The sequence below is a fragment of the Apodemus sylvaticus genome, chromosome 15 (genome assembly GCF_947179515.1).
Source record: "Apodemus sylvaticus chromosome 15, mApoSyl1.1, whole genome shotgun sequence".
NCBI classification, from domain to species: Eukaryota; Metazoa; Chordata; class Mammalia; order Rodentia; family Muridae; genus Apodemus; species Apodemus sylvaticus.
The window spans coordinates 63,214,397-63,239,347 of NC_067486.1; the positions used below are offsets into that span (position 1 = coordinate 63,214,397).

Below are 24,951 nucleotides of genomic sequence, written 5' to 3' on the forward strand. Positions count from 1 at the left end.
TGTCGATTGAAAATTAAGGTAGGTTCTTTGAGGATACTAAGCTGTCAGGCATTTGGACAGAATAATAAAATGAAGCTAGCCCAGAAAGGAAAACTATTTTTCCCTTGGCCTAGGATTAGGATATTCTTTGTATCACAGGCTTCCTTGCGGGTGGTGTACTACCACTGTTCCCTGACCACACTGACCCACAGAGAGCATTGACAGAGAAAGCCCGCATGTCAGATCAGGTCTAGCTCTCGGTGTGTTAGGAGAAACAACAGTTCCACAGCTTCTTCACCTACAGCTACTCAGCCCCATCTTAAGTGGTAGTACTGTATCCGCACAGCCCAGGTATCTGAGATGATTGTCAACCAACAGGTTGAACATTGTCTCTCATATGCAGAATTCCAGGAAGCATGTGCTAAAAAGTCTAAAAAGTTTTAGCTGATTTCTATCTATCGGCGTGAGTAGTGAATCTGTCTTCCTGAATGGAAGGCATCAGTAAGGTCTCATCTAGAAACAGGAGAGAGGTTATAGCATGGGGGAAACCTGTGGATCTGGAGAGAGATGTGAGGGTCTGAGGGAAGTGAGGTTTTGATACAACAAAAACAGAATGTCTTTATTTATATTAATTTTTTCTGGAGGAGTGATAGTCTTGGCTGTATATAACAGTTATTTGAGATTTTTAAATTCCGGATGATTTCAAAATGTCTTAGACTGGGAGCGGAACTAAATATTCTTGAAGACCCTAAACATAGGGCCCAGTGTCAGGCCAACGCTGGTAACCACTGCTTTATGACCAACTAAGAAAGATTCTTGCCTTCCTTGGCTGTTACTTAGCCCCTTCCTAGGGACTGGGGAAGGCAGAATGTAAAAGAAGCAGTCTGATCTTGATTGGCATTTATTGTGTGCCCCTCACAGAACAAAAGCAAGTGCACGTTTCTAACCAGGCAGCTCCAGAGAGTCTTTGTAACTCTGTAATATTACTCTGTGTGACTTGATCTTTAGTTACGTCAGTCAAGGTGGTAAATTTTGACTGTCTTTCACATAAGACACCAGAAATATCACCATAAAATCAGCAGTATAAAAAGATAAATAGTAAAAATTAATTCTCAATATCTGGACAATGGAAATTCCCAAAGCAATCACTTAGTAAATGTTCTCCAATTTTATTATGCACCCTTCTCCAGGAGCAGATATGGTGAGAGACTCCTGCTCTGCTATGGTGTCCTGCCAGACCTGATAGGAGCAGGAGGGAGAACAACTCTTCCTTGTTTGGTTGTTGTTCCTAAAGCACCCAGGGCCACCTGAATTTGTTCTCTTACTTATGGGGCATGTACACAAATGGAAAAATCATAATCTGAGAGCGAGTGCCCTGAAAAAGTGCTTACACCCCAGCAAGAAATAGTCTAGCCAATGGAAGGCAATAACACAAAACCAGTCCAAGTCCTCTCCCTCATGCCACTGCCCCTCTTGTCTTGGCCCACTCTTCTTGACAGCAAAGCTAGAAGATGAACTAGGTGGTGGTTTGGGATAGTTGTACACAGGATCAAAAATCTCTAATAACCTATCATTTTTAGTACTTAATTATGTGATGTTTTATTCTAGGAAATAACAGACAGATGACACCATTGATGTATCTTTCTTTCATCTTCAGAATTTTTGCATCTTTTCAAAAATGACAAATTACTATTTTTCTGTTGCATTCAGCAATTGTGACTATACCTAAAATTCTTGTAGTCTGTAGAGATATCAATAAAATTGTATATGTTTGTACATAGATGCTCTCTTATGTCATGATGTCATATACTATTGATTTTTGCCAAGATTAAATATATAGAGGTAAAACACTCATTTGCAAAGTGTTAACTATAGTTTTATCAAGAATGGATGTTTTTAAAAAACATGGATGGGATGAGGGGAACATATTGACTTAAGCAGAAAACAAAGTCTAAGTTCCCCATATACATTGATTCTGTTAGAATTTATTGATTGATTCTGGTTAGAAATACCTATTCAGATTTTCTATCAAATTGCAGACATATGTAACAGTTTAGTGAAACATTTAAAGACAACCTGAAAGGCTATTGACTGACTGGAACCTGTGGTGGAATAAAAGTAAAGGCACACTTGTTAATGGTGCCTACAAGACACTGTGGTGGCTCAAGGACTTAAACCTTGGGAAGACCTTGACACCTTCCTGTGTTTACGGCTCAAGCTGAAAAGTGAATCTGCTGTGAGTTTGCACTTCCATCTAGAGGTCATGAAATCCTCTGATCTGATATGCTCTCACCAGCTGGTTGGTTCCCTCCTGTGTGGCCTTAGGAGCTTCCACGTTCTGATTATCTTGGGAAAATTCTTCCTCCACCACAAGCTTTTTCTAAAACTGAAAGAAATGGCAACTAGCCTCAGGTTAAAAAATACTCAAGTAAAAGAAAAATATATAGGGCCGTTTAAAATATAAATGCTAATCTCTATTCAGATTTATCTCAGGAGAATTGGTTTATCTTTCTGTTATGACAACTGAAGTCCACAAAGCTGTGTTAACCGTTTCTTCTGCTTCCTCCCTTCCATTTCCTTTGTTACTCCTTCCTGCCTCCCTGCTTCCTCACTCCCATCAACAGGACTTCTTCCTCAAGTCTGTCCTGCCATCTGCTCTATTTAAAGGGCAAGCCCAGCAATGGAGCATGTTAGCAGGGGCAATGTCTCACAGAGGTGGGCACCACAGGAGTGAGGTGAGAGGTGTACCCACAGAGCAGAGCTGGTGGAAGGGGCAGCTGAGACTTCCCTGGTCAGTGATCTTGGAATTTGAGGTCTTCTTTGGAGCAGGGCAGAGGCGACCCCTTTGGTTCTGGGGAGTAGCCGCATTCAAGGAATTGGGCATTTAAATAAATTCACCAAGGACTCGGGTGCTAAGTTTCTCACAGAGGCTGCAGAAAGGAATACAATTAAAAGAAAAACCTAGAATGCTTTAATTCCACTGCTTCTACATACAGCACAGTAACTGGAGTTGTAACTTTTATGCTCAAGATGGATAAAGAAGAGGATTTTTAAGTGTTTTACCACAAAGAGGTGATAGTTGAGGGGGTGATTATGCTAAGTATGTATAAAACTCTCAAATATCCCCTGTCAATTAATTATTATTTCTCAATTAAAAATAAAACTTCTTAAAGAAAAGTAGGAAAACTCTGGTAATATCAGGTACAATTGGTTATCAGTGTGAACTTTGATTGTACATATATATGTATATATGTATATATGTACTATATATTTATATAATTGTATCTATATAAATAGCTATATACATAGATACACATATAAATATATGCTATGTGTGTGTGTGCACGCTGTTGTATATAAATATTTCCTAACTCTGAACACCGAATAGGAAGAAAGATACACAGCAATCAGCACAGTTAGTGCTGGATTATGATTTCCAAATATTCTTTCCTGCTAACATGCTGGAGCATCATGAGGAGAATGACTGATTCAATTCTGGAATATATATACTCTGTATCAGAAAATGAAGTATTCAATGAAAGATGGCTACATATCAGAAGTACTCAAAAACAACTTGAAAGAGCTTACACAGGCCAAGTCAAGGATAATTTAACTATAAAATAGAGTAATAATTGAATAAAATAGGAAACCATGAATCCACACTGATATAAGTAAATATGAAGGAGAGAAAAGTTATCCACACAATCAAATGCCAGCCAATAAGTATAAATGGAATTTAAAAGTTGCTGTTAGATAACCCATTGTTATAATATGTTGGGTGAAATATACCAGTTAGTGCTTAAACTAATGAGGTGAAATAGGATCTCAGTAGAGAATGATTTATATCATCTCCAAGTGTCTTCAAAACTGTTAAACATTAAAAAACACTTACACTAAAAAACATGGCAGATACCATATTTGTTATTGAGGGACCAAAATCCTGTCACCAGTAATGGGGCAAATCATTATCTTGTACTGCCTTTGAAAAGAACACAGCATTCCTGCCAAGATGCAAGTTGGGTCTCGCCCTGTGGAAATGTTAAATAGAACTAGACTGAATGATTTCTATACATGTGTGCTCCCGAGGAACTGTGTTTGGTGTAATGAAAGACAAGGAAAGACAGATATTCCAGATCTAGGAGGACAAAATCCAGGACAACTGCATGTAATACATGACCATAGATTGAAACGTTTTGCCATAGATGTCATTACATAAATGGAGCAATTATCAAAACTCGAGTGTGGTTTCCCACTTGATTATGATTCTTTGTACCATTCTTGAAACTTTTATTTAGATTTGAGCTTATTTCAAAATAAAATTATAAAAATAAAATATTTTGAATTTGTTGTATTATTTTGCACGTCAATAGCATTTTCTTATGTCTTCCAGAGAAAATAAATAGCTGTTTGTGGCTGAAGGAGAGGGCTTTATGTTTGGAAACCCAGTCATTACTTAAATATTTTAAATGTTTTCTTTTAAACTTTCATTGTGTATATTTGCAGTACACAGAATATATTAGATAAGAGCCTTTTCACACAGACATAGAGTTTGTGTGGAACATATGTTCTCTGTCTCCTTTCTTCCTTTCCCCCTTCCTCTTAATATATTTACTCCTCCCTTGTCCCCCTAGATATATTTACTTCTATTTTTGATGTCATATTTATCTGATTTTATGTATCTACATAAAATCTAGGAATTGCAAATCAGAGAACTATGACATTTGCCTTTCTGCTTATGTTACTTAATATAATTAACTCTACTTACATCCATTTTCCTGAAAATGAAAAAAAAGAGTTTATTTTTAAAATATTTTTAGGTTTATGTATGTGCTATGTGCCTCTGCATTCCCAGTTTTTGTGCTATGCTTTCTGCCTGAAGTTCAAGATGCTAGCTAGCTCTTAGCTGTTCCTGCTTCGATGCCTGCCACATGCTGCCGTGTCTCACTGCCATGATGGACTCGGGAAAATATTCTGGAAGTGTTACATCCAAATAAACCTTTCCTTTCAAAAGTTACCTGGTTATGGTGCTTTATCATGGCAACAGAAAAAGTGACTATTATAGGTGTGTGATTGTTTGAATAAGATTGGCCCCCACAGGATAATATCCAATATATACAAAGAACTCAAGAAGTTAGACCCCAGGGAACCAAATAACCCTATTAAAAATGGGGTGCAGATCTAAACAAAGAATTTTCACCTGAAGAAATTCGGATGGCTGAGAGGCACCTTAAGAAGTTCTCAACGTCATTAGTCATTAGGGAAATGCAAATCAAAACAACCCTGAGATTTCACCTTACACCAGTCAGAATGGCTAAGGTCAAAAACTCAGGAGACAGCAGGTGTTGGCGAGGATGTGGAGAAAGAGGAACACTCCTCCACTGCTGGTGGGGCTGTAAGATGGTACAACCACTGTGGAAATCAGTCTGGAGGTTCCTCAGAAAACTGGACATGAGACTTCCAGAGGACCCTGCTATACCTCTCCTGGGCATATACCCAAAGGATTCTCCGGCATGCAATAAAGACACATGCTCCACTATGTTCATAGCAGCCTTATTTATAATAGCCAGAAGCTGGAAAGAACCCAGATGCCCCTCAAAGGAGGAATGGATACAGAAAATGTGGTATATTTATACAATGGAATACTACTCAGCAATTAGAAACAATGAATTCACAAAATTTTTAGGCAAATGGTTTGATCTGGAAAATATCATCCTAAGCGAGGTAACCCAATCACAAAAGAATACACATGGAATACAATCTCTGATAAGTGGATATTAATTAGCCCAGAAGCCCTGAATACCCAAGGCACAAATCACATAACAAATGACTCCCATGAAGTATGGAGAGGGTCCTGATCCTGGAAAGGATTGATCTAGCATTGGAAGGGAATATAAGGACAGAGAAAAAGGAGGGAGGTGATTGGAGAAGGGATGGAGAGAAGAAGGTTTATGGGACATATGGGGAGGGGGGATCTGGGAAAGGGGAAATCATTTGGAATGTAAACAAAGAATATAGAAAATAAAAATATTCAAAAAAATATTGTCCCCCACAGGCTCATGTAGTTAAATGCTTAGTCACCGGAACTTTCTAGAAGAATTAGAAGGCATGGCCTTGTTAGAGCAAGTGTGTCACATGCAGCTCTCAGCGCTACTCCAATGCCGTGAATGTGTGCTACTCTCTATAACGATAGCAGACTAAACCTTTGAGACTGTAAGTGAGCTCCCAATTAGATGCTTTCTTTTTTATAAGAGTTACCTTGGTTGTGATATCTCTTCACAGCAATAGAAGAGTGACTAAGACAAGATGGATAACTGGAAATGATTTTCTCCCAATCTGTGAGCTGTGTCTCCATGGAGTTAGCTGTTTCTATTGCTGCAGTGAAGCTTTTTTATTTTTGTGAAGTCCTACTTCTTTCTCACCACTAGAGACTAGACTCTTCTTTGTAAAACCTGTATCTGCACCTTTATCTTCAAGTATTTTCTCTTACTTCTTTATTCAACAATTTCAGAGTTTAAGAACTTACATTAAAGTCTTTGACCTATTAAAATTTCTTTGTCTCATTTATGGTACATCATATATATATATGCAGGCAAACTCCCCCCCCCTCTCTGTGTGTGTGTGTGTGTGTGCCCATGGATAGTTGTGAGCCACCATGTCAGTGCTGGAAACTTGATCTGTGTTCTCTACCAGAAAAATCAAGTACTCTTAATGACTGAATCATCTTTACAGCCCCAAGAAATGACTTTTATACAAGATGACAGTTTTGGATTTAATTTTATTCTTCTGCATGTGGACATTCAATTTGCCAGCACCATTTGTTGAAGAGGCTGTCTTTTTCTCCAATGTATAGTTTTGGGCATCTTCATCCACCTTATATCAAGACTCGCTCTTTATCATAATAGATCATCTATTTTAGAGCTGCTGAGAAGAATGTGTTTTCGTCTGTGTTTGGAAATTGTGTTCTACATGTCTGTTAGGTCCATTTGATACTTAGTCATTTAACTCAGTTATTTCTGTTTTTGCCGAACACAATGGTTCTCAACCTTCCTAATATCGCAACCAATTTAATACAGTTCTTCTTATTGTGGTGACCCCCAACCCCCAAATATTTTGTTGCTACTCTGTAACCATAAGTTTAATAGTTATGAGTTGTAATGTAAATCTCTGATATGCAGAATTTTTAATATGCAACCTACAAAAGCTCACAATCCACAGCTTGAGAACTGCTGGTGTAGCTGACCTGTCTATTATTGAGAGTAGTGTCCTAAAGTCACTCACTATTACTGTGTTGGGGTTAATCTGCATCTTTGCCTCTGGTTGTATTTGTTTTATGAAATTAGATGCAACTATGTTGTATTTATGTCTGAAGGACTAGCTTATTTAATTTGCTTGAACTGCCTTAGCAGTTATGAATTCTTTTGACCTGTGTTTATTGAAGAAAGTTTCTCTTCTTTTATTGTGATAGATAATTCTGCTCAGTACAGTGGCTTTGATTGGCAGTTGTAGTCTTTCATAGTTTAAGTCATTTCCAGGCCCTCCTGGATTGTACAGTTTCTGTTGAAAAGTCAGCTGTGATTCCGATGGACTTGCTGTATATGTGACATGGTGTGTCTCTCTTGTAGCTTTCAGTGTCCTTTCTTTGTCTGTATACTTACTGTTTTGAGAAAATTTCGTGGTAGGTTATTTTCTGATCTTGACTGATTGTTGCCTGCCCCTTTTCCCCTTAATGGATATCTTTTGACCTAGATTTTGAAATGTTTATTTTATTGAAAAGGGCTGGAGAGGTGGCTCACTAGTTAAGATCTCTTCCAGATGATCCTAGTTGGATTCTCAGCACCCAACTTCAGGTGACTCACAACCACCTGAAACTTCAGCATTAAGGGAATCCCATGTGTCCAGGCTCTGAGCACCCCCGCTGTGACATACAAGTGTTCACAGATAGACCCAGAGACATAATAAAAAAAATAGATCTTTTGGAAAGAGAAAGGAGTTTCTCTGCCTTTAACATGAAATCCTTCTCTTTCTAACCCCATAGTTCACATGTTCTCTTCTTGATGTCCCATAGATCTCAAATGTCTGTATCTTTTTTTGAAACTTTTTGTTTTTTTTAATATTCATTTATTTAATGTATATGACTACACTGTCACTCTCTTCAGACACACTAGAAGAGGCCATCAGATCCCATTATAGATGGTTGTGAGCCACCACGTGGTTGCTGGGAACTGAACTCAGGACCTTTGGAAGAGCACTGTTAACTGCTGAGCCGTCTCTCCGGCCCCGAATGTTTGTATCTTAATAAGATATACTGATCACTAAGTATTCCTCTATATTGTTGTTCAGCTCTAACATAATCTGCCCTTTTCTTAACCCATCCTGCTGGTAAGAGTTTCCAGGGAGCTTCTTATTTGGTTTATTGGAATTTCCATTTCCAGTATTTCAGGGTTTTATTTTCCTCAGTATTTTGCTTTCATATCTTTCCTTACTTCTTTCAGAAAAGTTAGACATTTTCTGATCCTCAAAACAACTGAATAAAATCATTGCCACTAATGTGATTCAAGGGGTGGAGGGTCCATCCCTTTGGAGAGCCCAAACTGACAGTGGACTTGGCAGTGTAGATCACGTGTCACTGGCCTTACAAGCGAGGAAGCTGCAAGTATAGAGTGTTCATGGATCTTCCTCCATGATGTGAAAGAGCCACTGTGGCAGGCAGCATAGGCAGGGTGGTCCCTGCTTGAGACTCTCAGAGGGCAGGGTTGAAAGTGAAGCCTGGCTTGCCATGGAGACCCCAGAACAGTGGAAATGCCAAAGCTGTGGCATATCTGCCAAGGAGAATGTCACACAGTGAGTGGATCCATCCCAGAAGAAAGATGTGAAAGAACATGGAGTTGCAGCGTCTATCATCCATTTGTTTGAACTGCTGGGTTCCAGGCTTGCTTTACTCCCGCACCTCCTCACTGAACCCCACATTCCTCCCTGTTGGAATAACACTGTATATTCTGTGCCACCATGTGTTGCAGGTATGTAATCTGCTTTTTCTGTAAGGGGTTACCATTAATAAATTGCCTTGCGTCTCAGAAGAGACCTTGCACTGGTAAACTGTATCAAAACTGAAAAACCATAGAAATATTCATGCATTTTTCATTATGGTATGGCCATGAGTCTGTTTGGACCAGGAAGTGAGATTTGTGGTTTGAATATGAAATGTCCCCCAAAGTCTCAGGCTTGAACAGTTGGTCTCCAGCAGGTAGGTTCAGGGAGGATTGGGTAGCTCAGCCTTGCTGAAGGAAGCAAATCACTAGGAGCAGACTTTGAAATTAAAAAGCCTTGTTGACTTCCTGTTTGTTCTGAATTATACTTGTAGTTCAAGCTGTGAGCTCTCTGCTTCCCGTTCCTGCCACCAAGTCTGCTGATTGCTGCAGGCCGCTACTCTACTCTCATGGATTCATCACTGTGGAAACAGGAGCCAAGAACAAATGTTCTCTTCTCAAGTTGTCCATAGTCATGGTATTTTATCACAGCAACAGGAAAGTAAGCCACAGACGCATAATTCTAACTGCATCATCATGAGTTTAGACAAAGTAAATGTTGCTGGTTTGCTGTTTCCATCCAAACATCTCAGAGATGCAACATGTTTGTGTGTCTGTATCTTGTGATCTCCCTGCCTCCCTCCTTTCCTCTCTTCTTCCATCCTGCCCCCTCCACCTGCCTTTTGTACTTAGTGCTATTTTCTCAATTTTGGGGGATAGTTCATATAATTGTTATTATTTGAGAATTTCATACATTCATATACTGTGTTCTTATCAAATCTGCCCTAATTCCCTCCTCTCCAGTTCCTCCTCTCTCACCACCATCATTTTTCCTTCTCAACTTCTTGAGGGTTTTGTTTTAGTTTTGTTTCATGTTTTGAGACAAGGTCTCAGTTATCCCAAGCCAGTCAGAAAACTGTGATCCTCCTGCTCCTGCCTCCTTCTGCCTAACATTTTTTAAAATTATTTCATGTCTGTCCAGTATATATGTCTGTGTACTACATGTGTGCCTCATATCTGCAAAAGGCAGAAGAGGACATTAGATACCGCTCACTCTGAAGTTACAGTCGTGAATGCACTGTCTTTTAAATGCACTGAGTTCACCTGTGTGTGCAAGTGTAGAACTTTGTACTGGAGCCTAGGGAGCCTCTCAGGGGCTGTATCCCTACCAAAAACTATCAGTTATAATTTTTAACATGTGTGCATTATATTATGAGGTTAATATGCTATGCTTGATCATTTTACTAGTAGCAAGTAAACGTTGAGATTTTTTTTCTAGCTTTTGACACTATAAAAAAGAAAGCATTGAACCAGGAGAGTGTGGTTGTAGAATTGGGGCCTGTCTGTTCCAGCCTCTTATTAGCTGTTTCCAGTTTTGCTGATGTTTCCCTCGGTAATGCTTAGCAACAGTTTCTGGCACTGTTCTGTCCTGACCTACTCCCATACTTTCATCTTTTTACTTCATAATGAGAGGAAACATGAAAATGACATCTTATTTGGAATAGAATTTCTAAATTATAAGTAATTTGTGTCTAATTAGATTTTTAGTTCCTTATCTATAACTTTCTGTAAATTTTGACCATTTGGGGACATAGTTGTGCCACAGGGCTCCTGAAGAAGGGGGCTGAGCCTCTCCACTCTCCCTACAATATTTGATTTTTGATACTAGGACTGATGGTATCACAGACTCGAAGAGGATGTGTAATCTTTTATTACTAACATGAATGAAGCCTTTTCTGGAGAACAGACAACTTGAGAATAAAAGCTAGAAGTCATCTGTGTATAGGTGTATAGGTGTTTGCCAAAGGGGTGTAAGTGGTTTGAAATTTGTCAAGGAACCAACAAAGGTAGTCTCTAGCCTTTCTTCTCAGATTATCCTGATGTAGATTAGAAATGGAGTAAGGACAAAAACTTAGGCTCAAATATCAAAAAATAGAATGCATATCTTTAGTACAGGTCATTTGTCTATTATTGAGTTTCTCTTCATAACTAGAAATTAAATAGCTTATTTTTGCAAGATTATCATTATTTTACGAATATACACACACGTTTAACACATTAACTGTATATAATGGGACTCACTGGTCCCCACACATAGACACTGCGTTGCTTTATCTAGCCCCACTTCTATACCCTTGCTCCCCACTTCCCTGATCACTTTGCTAATCCCTAGTATTCACTGGTCTCCTTTTAGGCCAGTTCTTTGATTTCAAATTTCCACAAATGAAGGAAAGCTTGTAACACTCATCTTTCTGTGTCTGGCTTTCTGTTGTCCTTACCCCAAGCCCTCCAGTTCTATTTTGCAATAGAGAGAATTTAAATTTTTAAAGCTCAATAAGACTCCATGGTGTGTGTGTGCATGTGTGTATGCATGTGCACATGTGTGTATGTGTATGTGTGTGTGTGTGTATGTGTGTGAGTGAGTGTGTGTGTGTCTATTAATCTGTTGATGGTTACCTAAGGTCATTCTCTCAGCTATAGTGAAACCTGCAGTAGAGGTTGGGTATACAGCAATCCTTTTCCATACCCTTTGGATATGTACCCAAAGATAACTGGATACATAGCAGTTCCAGTTTCAAGTTTTTGAAGAATCATTCTGTTTTTCAATGTAGCTACAAAAATGCACACTCTTACTAAATGTGTGCATTCTTTTCCATCTGGATCCATACCTGCATATTTGTTGTTTGGATTTATTTTTATAACAACTATTTGTAGCTGGTATAAGCTGGGACCTCACTGTGATTTTCATTTTCATTTCCATGATGTCTAATAACATTGAACATTTATATACTAGTGGACCATTTACTTTTCTTTATTGAAATGTCTGTTTTTAGTTCATTTGCCCATCTTTAAATTAGGATGATGGTTTTCAGTTCTTATATTCTAAGCATTAAACGTCTCACAGATGAAGAGCTCGTGAATGTCACTCCACCTATAGCTTGCTTTGTTGTGCATCTTTTCAGTTTAATGCAATCACACTGGTCAATTTTTAGTTTGTGTGTCATGTTTGGGGTCCTATTCAGAAAGTCACGGCCTCTACTATATCCTTCGGTTCCCCATTTTCTTCATATATCATATAGGTCTTAAGCTCTTGAATCTGTGGTTGATTTTTATACTCACTGTGCCATAGGTGTGAAGTTTCAGTATTCTGTTTGTAGACACCCACTTAGCAGGGTAGAATGTAATAATGAGGCTCTTTTCCACAGTGTTGTTTTGTCAAAAATTGTCTATAGGTACATGGATTTGCTTTGTTTTCCTATTCTACTCCCTCAGCTTGTGTTTCTGCTTTTAAGTTGGTACCAGACTGTTTTGGTTACTGTAGCTCTTCAGTGTGTCTTGAAATCAGGTATGATAATTCTAGATTTGGACTTTTTTCTTTGATTCATTTGCTCTTTGACAATTTCACACATGTATGTGATGTTTTATGGTTACTCTCTACATCACAGCTTGTTACCACTTCATCATCACTAAGATGAATGTTCCCGCCCCCTTCCCTACTACCCCCTTTTCAATTCATGACTTTCACTTTATTTTGTGACACACTTAATTTAAGCAGGGCCATCTGTGTGGCGCTGGATTGGATTTACTCTTTGGAACCTGGTGGAGTCAACAGTTGGGTACACAACTGAGGGCAATGGCTCTCTCTCTCTGAATCTATCAGTAGCAGATATTTCCATACTGATGGGTAGAGCCCCAAGTCCATCTTTCATCCAAACATGTTGGTGGGCCCGTCCTTGTGCAGCTCCAGTGTAGGCATCTACCACTGCTGTGAGTTTAGGATCACAATGCTGTGTCTTGTCCAGAAGGTGACAGACACTACAGTTTTTCTCCATTTCTGCTGACTCTTGTCTTTCCTTCTCCTCCACCAAATGTTCCCTGACACGTAGTGGGGGTGGTTTAGGGATGAGCACTCAACCTTCATTTACGATGAGCAGGATGAGTCTCTGTACTCATCACTTCCCTGGGAAGAGAACCTTACTCATTACAGTTTTAGATTTATGATTTGAGGCTGCTTTGGCTCTTTAAGGTCTTTGTATTTTTAGGTGAGTTTTCTAATTGGTGTCATTGGAGGCCTACACTGAAGTCATAGATTGCTTTTGCTAATAGAACTATTAATTCTTTCAACCAAAGGATGTGGAATATTTTCTGCCTTTTAGTATCTTCAGCTTCTTTCTTCAGGGTTTGGTAATTTTTGCTTCAGAGATCTTTTATTCCTTCAGTATTTTATTCTTAAAGTGTGTGTGTGTGTGTGTGTCTGTAAAATTGCTTGTGATTTCTCAGGAAATTCATTATCTAAATTTGGCATATATATAATTCTATATGCCAAAAATCAATGAATTGCCAGCTAAAATGGGAAATTTTCATTTTAAAGTATGTATATATACATAGACTATACGTATTATATGTAACTTTAGGTAAATAGATAATATTCCATATGACTTTTCCAGAAATTTCAGAATGTTATTTTCCCCCCTTCCCTCTCCACTTAACCATACCTCCTTGTTTTTCACATTTCTCTGTTCAAATTACTTTATTCCTTATCACCCCACACACAAAATGGTCCCTCTACTTCCTTGGCTTCTGTGGCTAATTCAGGTTATGCATTCACATCTGATGATTTGAATTAGAAACCACAAATAAATGAGAACATGTGATGTTTGTTTTTACAAAAGTGGATTACTTCATTTAATGTAATCTTTTTTAGTACTATCTATTCTCTTGCAAACGTCATGATTTCACTTTTATTTACAGCTACATGGTATTCTGTAGTGGACATTACCACATTTGCACTATCTAGTGAGTAGTTGAAGGACATTTAGGTTGTTTCCATCTCCCAACTATTCTGTGAATAGAATAGTAGTGAACACAGCTGAGCAAGTATCTGTGGCATAGGATGCCAAGCCATTTGGGTGCATGCCAAGGAGTGGTGTAGCTAGCTCATGTGGTAGATTTGTGTTTAGCATTCTGAGGATTCTCCACACTGATCTCCAGCGTGGCTGGACCAGTCTGTAATCCCACCAACAGTGAATGAGGGTTCCCTACTCCTCAGTATTTGTTGTCAGTTGTTTTGCTGATCTCTGCCATTCTGATTAGGGTAAATCTCAAAGTTGTTTTAATTTACATTTCTCTAATTGTTAGTAATGATGAGCACTTTAAAAGTTATTTCTTAGCCATTTTCGTTCCATCTTTTGAGAACTCTGTTCAGATCACAAGCCCAAGAATCCTGTCAGATATTTAGCTGACAAAGATTTTCTTTCATTTTGTAGGTGTTTTCTTCACCTTGTTGTTTCTTTAGCAATGTAGAAGCCTTTTTGTTTTATGAAGTCCTACTTGTAAATTGTTGGCCTTTATTCTTTGGCAAATCGATTCCTACTCAGAAAGTCTTTTCCATATCTTAAAGGTGCTGGCTATGGTGTCTTCTAACACTGTCATTGTTTCCGGCTTTATACTGAGATCTTTGATCTGTTTGAGTTAGTTTTTGTGTGAAATGAGAAATATGCATCTAGTTTCATTCTTCTACATGTGGACTTCTAGTTCCCTCAGCACCATTTGTTAAAGATGCTGTATTTTCTCCAGTGTATGTTTTTCTTGTTTTGTTTTTGTTTTTTGTTTTTTTGTTTCTTTTTTGTGTGTGTGTGTTTGTGTGTCTTTGGCAAATATTAGCTTGAAGGCATCAATTTTTTACAGCCTACTATAATAAGGGTTTAACCTCCCTCTAGCCCACCAACCCACAAAAGGTAGTGGAAAAGAAAGGTTTTAGGACACAGGGAAGTGGACCTGTTTAGAAATAGTTCTTTGGGGGGTAATTCCAATCTTTTTTTCTCAGTCCAATCTACTAGCAAACACCAAACACACTTTAGCAACTACAGTCCAGCAGACACCACACACATATTCACAAGGTCAGTGCAATCCATAAGAAACCTGGAGGCTCGCCAACTGGCCCAAGTCCTCTGCAGAAGAGGCAAGAAGTCACAGGAACACACAAGACATTCTTGGTTGAGTTTCTCCCTATGATGTCACCACAAGTGAAGCTCAATAAATCAATGTAAGGTAAACTAGTACATGTGTGTTATCAGCAAAGACTAGCAAGGAGGAGCAAGGCAAACACTGCTTGAGCTCTGACTGTCTGGGGTCATACTTATATTCTTTCTAAACTTCACATATCCTTTCACTTGTGTCTGCTTCAGTGCAACATTCTTTTACATGTCTACTTCAGCAAAACATCATTTGACATAACTGAATTGCCAAAGAAACCAGAAGTTTCCACTTCACTATCAGCTATAGCTAGTTGTATTCATGTTTGGGTCTTCTATTTTGTTCTATTGGACTGCAAGCCTGGTTTGCTCAGGACTATATCATTTTTTTATTGGTGTGGCTATGCTATATAGGGAGGTCTGGAATGGTAGCCTCACCAGTGTTGTTACTTTTGTTCAGGATTGTTTTGGCTATTCAGGCTCTTTGGTGGGTCCATATAAATTTTAGGATAGTTTTTTTTTTTTTTCCTATTTCTGTGAAGATTGAGATGAGGAATTTGAGATTGTATGGAATCTGTAAATGATTTTGATAGAGTGGTCATTTTCATAATAAGTCTACCAATCTATGACATCTTTCCATTTTCTATTGTCTTTATTTCTTCAGAGGTTTAAGTTTTCATTGTAAAGTCCTTCTCTACCTTAGGTTTATTCCTAGGTATTTTATTTTCCTGAGGTTATTACGAATGCAAGCATGTCTGTGATATTTCACTGTACATTTGTCCTTGGTGTATATAAAAGCTATTGATCTTTATACGTTTCTGTATCTTGATACTTTCTGAAACTGTTGCCATTTTCTAGAATTTTTCTGGTAGAATTTTTTAGATATCTTAAGTGTAATATTATGTCATCTAAAAAAGGGGGGTGTCTCTCTTCCAATTGTATCCCTTTAGTCTCTTCTTGTCTTATCATTCCAGCTAGTGCTTCAAGTACAATATTGAAAAGGAATGGGGACAAATGGAAGCCCTGTCTTGTTCCTAATTGCAATGGATTGCCTCAAGTTTTTCTCTTTAAGATAACATTGGCTGTGAGTTCCACATATATAGCTTGATTATGTTGAGATATATCACCTCTAGTACTACTCTCTCTAGACTTTTGACATGAAAGTACTTTGGATTTTGTCAAAAATTTTCTTAGAATCTATTGAGATGATTGTCTTTTAAGTTCATTTATGTGATTTATTACATTTATTGACATGTGTGTTGAACTACTCATAATGCCAAATTGGTCATGGTAGATAATCTATTTGCTTTGTGAATATTTTTATTGAGAAATTTTGATTCTATGTTTATCAGGGATATTGGCCTGTAGTTTTCTTTTTTTTCTTGTTGTTGTTATCTTTGCCTGGTTTTGGTATTAATGTTGGCTTTATAGACAGAACTTGGGGATATTCCCCCTTTCCCCCTTATAATTTAAGAAGGGTTGACTCTTTGACAGTCTGGTAGAGTTATGCTATGAATCAAATGGCGTGGATCTGCTTTAGTTGGAAGGCTTTATATCGCTGGTTTAATTTTTTGTTATAAGTCTGTTTAAGTTGTGGGTGTGTTCTTGGTTTAATTTTGGTGATTTGATTGACTCTAGAAACTTTTCCATTTCCTTTAAATTTTCCACCTTGTTGAAGTACAGGATTTTCAAGTATTCTTTGATGCCTGTTGAGATATTTCCCTGTTCACTTTTTTATTCTGTTCATTTAGGTTAGCTGTTCTCTTCCTTTCAGTTGGGGAAACCATCTGTCAGTCTTGTTTTTCTTCTCAAAAAATCTGATATTAGATTTGTTAATTCTTTATATTATCTTAATTCCAGTTCATCAATTTCTGCCTTTTTTTTTTTTTTAAATTTCATGCTGTCTGCTGAGTTTTTTGGCTTGGCTTGTTCCTGCCTTTCCAAATTTAATTACATTATTAAGTTATTCGTGCTCTGAGTTTTTTTTTTTTTAAAGATTTGTTTTATGTAAGTACACTATCACTGTCTTCAGACACACCAGAATAGGGCATCAGACACCATTACAGATGGTTATGAGCCACCATGTGGTTGCTGGGAATTGAACTAGGAACTCTAGAAGAACACTCAGTGCTCTTAACCACTGAGCCATCTCTCCAGCCCCTCCTTCTGAGCTTTTAATATAGCCACTTACACCTATACATTTCTCTTGTAAGAATGCTGTTCATGTGTCCAGGGGTTTTGCTATATTTTCATTTAATTCTAGGATTTTTTTAAAAAAATAATTGACATTGTTCTTTTCCCCACTCACCATTTAGCAGTTTGCGTGGCTACCAGTTTGTTTGATGTTGATTTTAATTTTAATTGTATTGTGGCCAGATAGAGTACAATGACTTATTTCAGTCTACTGAATTTTTGCAGACTTGTTTTGTATCCCAATATGAGGTCTGATGTTAGAGAAGCTTCTGCAGGTTGCTGAGTTAATTCAGCTTTCAAATCCTGGGTTATCTTTGTCATTTTAATCAAACTTATCTTAGTGTTTTCTTGAATATGTCAGGCATTTTTCTCTTTAGCTCATTCTTTGAGGTTGCTGAGTTGTTTTTTCTTTAAATGTCTTGAATTCTTTAAGACTAGTGCATTTGGGGTGGGAATACTTTCTTGGTCTCTCAGATTTGTACTTTATTATGAGATCTAGTCATAAGGGCATATAAGGCTGGTATGTGGGCTTTATTGAGTTTGAAGGGTGGCTTAGGTGGTATAAAGTCAGGTGGACACAGTGGGCTGGGCTGGCACATGGGATATACACATTAGTCCCAGTCTAGAATTTGAAGCAAAGGTCTGGTGGGGGGCTGTTAAGGAGGGTATGGAGGGAGAATCAGATTCACCAGGCTTCAACCCACTAGGAAAATGAGAGTAGTACAGATTTTCTTCTTGAGAAACAGTATAAATGAATACATATATATATATATATATATATATATATATATATGTGTGTGTGTGTGTGTGTGTGTGTGTGTGTGTGTGTGTGTGTGTCTGTGTGTGTGTGTACATATATGTGTATATGTGTATATAATTCCCCAAGGAATAATGAAGCAGAGGGTGGCAGCTTAAGTCTATAAACTCATCATTTAAGAATGGAGGAGTCAGGACTGAGAGTTTGGGACCATCTTTTGTCCCCTTCCCCTCCCATCCATCTAACTATATCTGATGAAGCAGGTATCTCTTCTCATCATGATTAACACACACACACACACACACACACACACACACACACACACCTTCTCATAAAGGACAAAGGTTTCTGATACTCAGACCAAATAGATGTTAAAAAATTAAAAGCATTAATATAAGTTTCTCATAAATTTATTTGAACAGCAAACGGATATATTAGTTGTAAGTAAAGAAATCCAATGTTTTGAGCCTGGGAATTCTCTCCATACCACAAATACAGACAGAGGCACTGAGGGGCTAGCAAAGGGGTGTTTTCCTGGCTTGGCAATGTTAGGTTCAAGTACAATCAATGTCTAAGCTGACAGACACTTCTTATGGGGAACAGCTCATTTTAAGAGTATTCCAAATCCTTCCTTTTTAGAATGGCTTGGAAAAGAACAAGCAGCAGCAATAGTTCATGACAATTCATTTCTAGATTTCATTCACACATCTTACTATCTTATAGAATTTCTATTTGAGATTTTAAAATTCTACTTCAGAAGTTTTTAATGTAGGAAAAGATCACACACACTGAATAACTTTAATGACTGGAACTGCGCACTGCTCATGGGTCTTGGGGGATTACATCATGAGTGCCAGAGTCCTTGACAGGAATAAAAATGGCCCTGAGGCTGCAGCTCCACACTCCTTCACGTTATACACAGTTGAGGACCCAAAGTGCTAAGTGCATTTTTCAAGCATTCATTCTGAGACTGTTTAGCGCTCCAATAAATTATGAAAGGCAAATTCATAGATACTCTTTGAGAGTGAGGATAACTAGTAAATCTCCCCTCAAGACCTTGTGACACTACAGGGACTGGACCGAGGTACACATGAGAAATCCGAGAGATGCTCATGTAAGTGCATCGTGCTGGAGAGCAGGTAAAGGGCAGACTCTATGCTTTCTCAGTAACCGTCTGTGCCAGGCTGCTCTGGGGACCTGGCTAACTGCGCCATCACACATCGAAGTCCTTCAGCTCTCCCCAGCTGGCACCTATTTTCACTTTGACTTTCAGCTTCACAGAAAGTTTTACAGCACATTCCATTTCATTCTTCACAATCTGAGCTACCTACAAATAAAGAAAAGAGGTTAATAAACTCCTTCCAATCAAAGGAAGCTCCCCAGATCACACACAGAGAAAGATAAACCAGACTGGAGCTCTGCATTCAGTGTTGTTTAAACACAATCAGAAATGAGCCAGGCATTCAGACTGCCCTGCACTGATGAGGTCAGAACTTGGAAACCCTCAGGGCAAGACCTCAGACAAGCATGTCTGCATCAAGAATCCCCTTATTTTTAGTATGAAATTGGGCGTGCTTAGCTTTTCTCTCTATAGGGATTCAACATTTACACAGCCAGCCTGTGCTAGAGAGGGTCCAACACATCGTGCATGGCAAAGAACCAGTCATTCTGACCCCCACCATCTAATGCCTACATAATACACTGAAAAATACCTGAACAACATCCTCTTCTGCGACTTCATATAAAAGCTCATCATGAAGTTGAAGGATGAAGAATCCTCCTCTCATAGGACAAAACATTCCTTTAAGTTTTCTCTTTGGCAACAATCCTGCTCCAAGAAAAAGCAAAACTGAGCAGCATGTCAGCAAACTAGAGGAAAGTAGAGTTTGTTTTCTTCTTAAGGAATTTTGAGAAACTTGAAATTTTAACTAATATTTTAAAACACACAGGTCTTGGAACTATTAAGAAAATACTGGCTGCTGCCTAGCAGGCAAACTCAAATCCCCAATAGCTTCGTTGCAGAAAGAAGGAAGTAAACAAGATATGAAAAGCGCACTCTAAAACTTCTCTAACCTGCTTCTCTAAGCAGCTTTTACCCTGAGAGGCATGGAGCCCCAGCACTAGTCCAGGTACAGCCACTGCATGGGCCACAGAGGATCCCTGCATGAGCAAGTCAAACTCATAACAGCACTACAGATGGCTCTGCTGGGAGTGGCTTTTTAATCAGCTCTCACAGATTAACAGATATACGATACAAAATGGCGCAGAATCAGGAATCCATCTTTCTATAAGTCAGATCTCAAAGAGACTTAAAAGAAATACAAAATAAAGTAACTCAGGACTAATTTTCTTCTGTTCCAAAAAGATTTACATTCATAAAAAATATGTTGCTTATGTTAAAATATGGTGTGCTTATGTGTGTACAGGTGTGGGTGTGTGTATGTGGGTACAGGTACCTAAGGAGGTCAGAGGTGTTGGATCCCTTGAAGCTGGAGTTACAAGTCACTGTGAGCCTTCTGATGCGGGTGCTAGGAACTGAATCAAAGCCCTGTGCAAGAGCAGCATGCACTCTTAACCTTTGATCCATTTCTTCAGTTCCCTCTTTTTTTGAAAGGTTTACTTTTATTGTCTTAAAGTGTTAAACCAAGCCTAAAAAAATTCTTTAATTTCCATTGTGGTAACTATAGCATATATAATCTATATAAATAATAATTCTTTGGCATCATTAATAATTTCCAAGAGTATAAAGATATCTGGTACCAAAATATTTGAGGATTCTTAGAAATGAAAAACATAAACTATGCCCTACCCACACCCACCTTTCAGATGCAATCATTTTCACCATGTTAGAGCTACCAAGTACCTCACTGATAGACAGACCTGTTCGGTCATTCTGGAGCATACTTTCCCGATGACCGTGGGATTTGAAGGATGAATGGAAGGTCTCCAACTGCTTCTGAATATTAACTGTGGCTATTTTGACTATATCAGCAGCTGATCCTTGAACTGTGGTGTTGATGGCCTGACGTTCAGCCTAGAAATGGCAATTACAGGTGCTTAATGATAGGTCTCAAGATGGTCTCAATTTGCCCTTGGTACCCACAGATCAGTGGTCATAGCTTCAGCCAGAAGTTTGAAATGTGACCCAGGACATCAGCAAGTAGGCGGCATCCTACTAAAAACAATCTTCAGCCCTACCCACATGAGGCTAGGCTAAGCATAAGATTGGATTGATTTGGTTTAAAAAATCTTCAACTCTCAGTTAAGGATCCTTTAGCTATCTGAACTTAAAATGTATCTGTAGATCAAATTTGTTTTATTATATATAACAGCTACAACACTGAGGGTAGAAGTTACAAACTTTACTCTAAAGATTTATTCTTAAGAATGCTGCTAATTCTAAGTAGACATAGGAGTATTCTTTGTGGCACAGGTTGGACATTTTCCATATCAGTGGTTCCTTGGTCCCACACAAGTTTAGCCAACGGGTCTGAAGTCCTCTGACAAGATTTTTCATGGGTGGCAGAAAATAATCATTAGCTGTTCGAGAAAATGTAGATCCTATATCTCCAAGTATTAAATTAGAGTGTTCCTGAAATAACTGCTGCCGGGATCATCCAACAGCCAACTGGTTTAATATCCAGGTGCCACCTGCTCATAAACACTAGTTCTGGTGCCTCAAAATGACTCATAAGATGGCAAGAGTATCTTTTAAGAAAGGCAGTCAATATAACTGGAGAGTTTCTCTGAAGATAATAGCATCTAAAGAATGTTCAACGTCTGCTGAAGAGATAAACTGCTGATGAAACTACTGTGCACTCATAAGAGTGACTGGATTTCAGAGTGCCACCTGAAAGTGATACCATATACCTCTGTGTAGATTATAATTCCAGCTACAGTGTATCATTGAGAGTGAGTCAAGGCAGGAACTTAGAGAACAGTCAACATCAGAGAAAAAAATAAATGTATGGATCTTCATTTGCTTGCTTTCATCCTGTTTTCTCCTGTCTGTTCAGGACCCTCTCTGCCTAGAGGATGGTGACACCCTCAGTGGGCTAGGTCTCCCTATATCAATTAACAACCAAGACAATATCTACAGGCATGTCCACAGACCAACATGATCATCTATGCAATTTTTAAAAAGGGAGGAACCAAGAAAAATAGTCTTGGAATTGGAAGTCATTCTTTCTCTTGAAGTAATCAACAGATCCCACAAGCAGCAACCTGAAGATTATAGAAAGCTGACAAGATCACAAGATCTTGAGGAAACATATCTGGGATCAGGAACCAACTAATAGACAAAGACCTGGTCAACCGTAAGTTTCAGAGAAAAAGCAATACTATGCATACATTTTACTTACACACACACACACACACACACACACACACACACACACACACACACACACACACACAAGAAAAATAATCTGGCATTAACAGTCTTACTTCAAAACACTTTTGTACCTGGAATAGCATTCAAGTAATTCCATATTTCTGGTCATTCTAGTCTCTTGAAAAAAGCAACATAAACTCTCTCTGAATAAAAGTAGCATCAGAAGAACTCAAATTATTTCTTTGATCTTTCATTTGCAATGCCTGGCACTCAGCAAAAATTAACCAGGACAAGGAGTTGAGGCAGTATAAGTGCTGTCTGTTTTTACAGAAAATCAAGGAAAACAAAAAGCCTAGCTAACATGATTGCTTGGTCGTCATGTAAGACCTCCACCATGTCTTGATTCTTGGAGAAGGCTCTCAACCAAGATTCAGCAGATATCTGAACCATGCTCCTGAATGTCCTAACCTCTAGAACCTGTTATCTTTGACAACAGTGGAGATACAAAAGGGAAAAGAGATTTTGTTTTTGTTCTTAAGAGACTAAATCTTGTGAGGCGGTTGGTAGAAAAAAAAAACCAGATAAGACAGCAGAGGCAGTGGGACTGGCAGTCTAAGCTGGGGAACAGATAGCAGTCACAGCAGCTTGTTAAGTACAAGATTCATAACAAGCCTATAAAAATTAAAATGTTCTGTTAGAAAGATACTTGTGAAAAAAACAAGCAAGTGGAGAATTTGTGTCATTCCTGGTGGCCTCTCTATAGCATCATGTTGCCACACTAGCTTGGATTTGGGGTTATACTAATCCCTCTCAGGACGGCTTTGGGTTGTGCACTGTGAGGATGGGTATTCCCACTCTGACACAGGATAAGCACATCTTTCTCATGGCTCACAGGAAGGATCTCACAGGGAGTCCTTCCAATAAAAATCATACAACTTCTAAAAAGAGCCAATTATCTTTTGCTTGTTTCCAGCACTCTGAACTTAGAATAGACTTCAAGATCTGTTCCAATGCACACCTCCTCCCTGCAACTAAATAACTAGGTATATAGAAAGGATGCTTTTATACATTGCTTGTTTTTTCCATGATTTAAGATTTAATCTACATTTTCATGAGGAACAATTACAGTGGCTAGTTGATAACCAGCCTGAATAGCTGCTTTGTATAGAGGCTGGACAGTGAAGATGTGATAAGAAGGCAGTTATTAAGGCCCAACACACATCAGTGTCCTGACAGCTTTGGATACCAGACAGAAGCTATACAGTACACACTGGCATGCAAAATTATGAAGAAATGACAGAACAAAGTACATTAAAATTGGGGAATTCAGACAATAGCAGCAGCTTAAATGTGCAGATAACTAATATTTTTAGGACTTCCTACAATTTAAAAACAATTTTGATAATTAAGCAACTGTCTTCACAAATCTATAACAGTATGTTAAAGAAGCGCTGTTAATAACTCTGGATAACTAATACCTTTTCCAGGAAGTGGAAAGCAGTGGAGTTGTGCAGTTTGTAGTCTTAGATATACAGAAGGCTGAGGCAGGAGCATCCCGATTTTAAGGCTTTTCTGTGTTTTAAGGTTTTTGTGTGCCCAGGGTGAGCCTGGGCAACTTAGGCTCTCTCCAAAGTTGTCGGAGGGAAGGAGGACGGAAGGGGATGAAGATGGGAATCTGCTCCAGCATTGGATGCTTGCCTGCATAGACCACTATGACCTAACGTTCAACCCCAGCACAGGAAAAAAGTACTTACTTATAACAAGTCACCAAACTAGTATCACGCTGAAGTACTAAGTGACCAGATGTTTATATTATTCTTCCTAAAACAGAGTCATCACTCCAACAGTTCCTTATAAAAGCAATGGCCAACTTTGTTTATTCAGAAAATCCAATTATGTAAAGTTCCTTAAAGGAACATTACAGTATTTATTGAATATTAAATGTCATTGAAATGTTAAAACTCAGAAAAATGTCAACATACATGTGCTTTATGATAAGGATTGTCATCTTTGATTCCTGGCAAATATCTTCGTCTTCCCAAAATTGTCTCAACAAAGCCATTTCTTCTACAGTTCTTCACGGTGTCCCTCATGAAATTATTAATCCCTAAAAGAAAATACAAAAACAATTATAACCACAATCTACCGTGTAGATTGTCCATCAGTTTCTATACAACAAACCCCACAGTGCCTCCTGGTTTTCTTTTGTTCTTGTCCCTGCTTCTCACAGCATCCCTCGCTCCTACTGTCACACACTGCAATGACTAGATCATCTGTACTCATCTCCATTCTAACCCCTGAAGGCCTTACCCACAGGTGTCATGTCCATGTGCTCCTCAATGTGGGCTTCCCACCATCTCTTTTTCTCTCACCATTTTTCTGTCATACTCCTTCTTAAATTTCTATAAAATGCCTCAGAATATGCACAGCCTCAAACCCACACACAGACATATATAGCTTGCAGAATGTAGGTGCCATCTGAAAATCCTCATTGCATTATTACCGAAGACATGCCGTGATTCTAATCACTTTTACTTATTTTGAACAAAGTCTTCTATCTTTGCAAGAATTAAGGCAATTTTTACTCAAATTTGAGGGAAAAAAAATCAGAAACATTGGGTATTTAAAAAAAATAAAAGGCACCTACAGTAAGTGTCTCAATCCAACAGTAACTCCAGTTAAGCCTCA

General features: G+C 38.4%; 2 protein-coding genes across 5 annotated transcripts in view; one reads left to right on the top strand and one right to left on the bottom strand.

Annotated features, from left to right (window-relative positions):
* Window positions 1-24,951, top strand: part of Eaf2 (ELL associated factor 2) — a 1,192,577-nt gene that overhangs the window by 618,998 nt on the left and 548,628 nt on the right. The window lies entirely within an intron of this gene.
* Polq (DNA polymerase theta) overlaps window positions 18,323-24,951 on the bottom strand; it is a 144,597-nt gene continuing 137,968 nt past the window's right edge. For all 3 annotated transcript variants that reach the window (XM_052158360.1, XM_052158359.1, XM_052158362.1), the window contains 4 exons: window positions 24,246-24,370; window positions 20,811-20,964; window positions 19,643-19,758; window positions 18,323-19,257 (listed from right to left, as the gene is read on the bottom strand). In XM_052158360.1, the coding sequence (XP_052014320.1) occupies window positions 19,144-19,257; window positions 19,643-19,758; window positions 20,811-20,964; window positions 24,246-24,370 (509 nt within the window). In that variant the 3' untranslated portion in view covers window positions 18,323-19,143. The remainder of the gene's footprint in view (window positions 19,258-19,642; window positions 19,759-20,810; window positions 20,965-24,245; window positions 24,371-24,951) is intronic.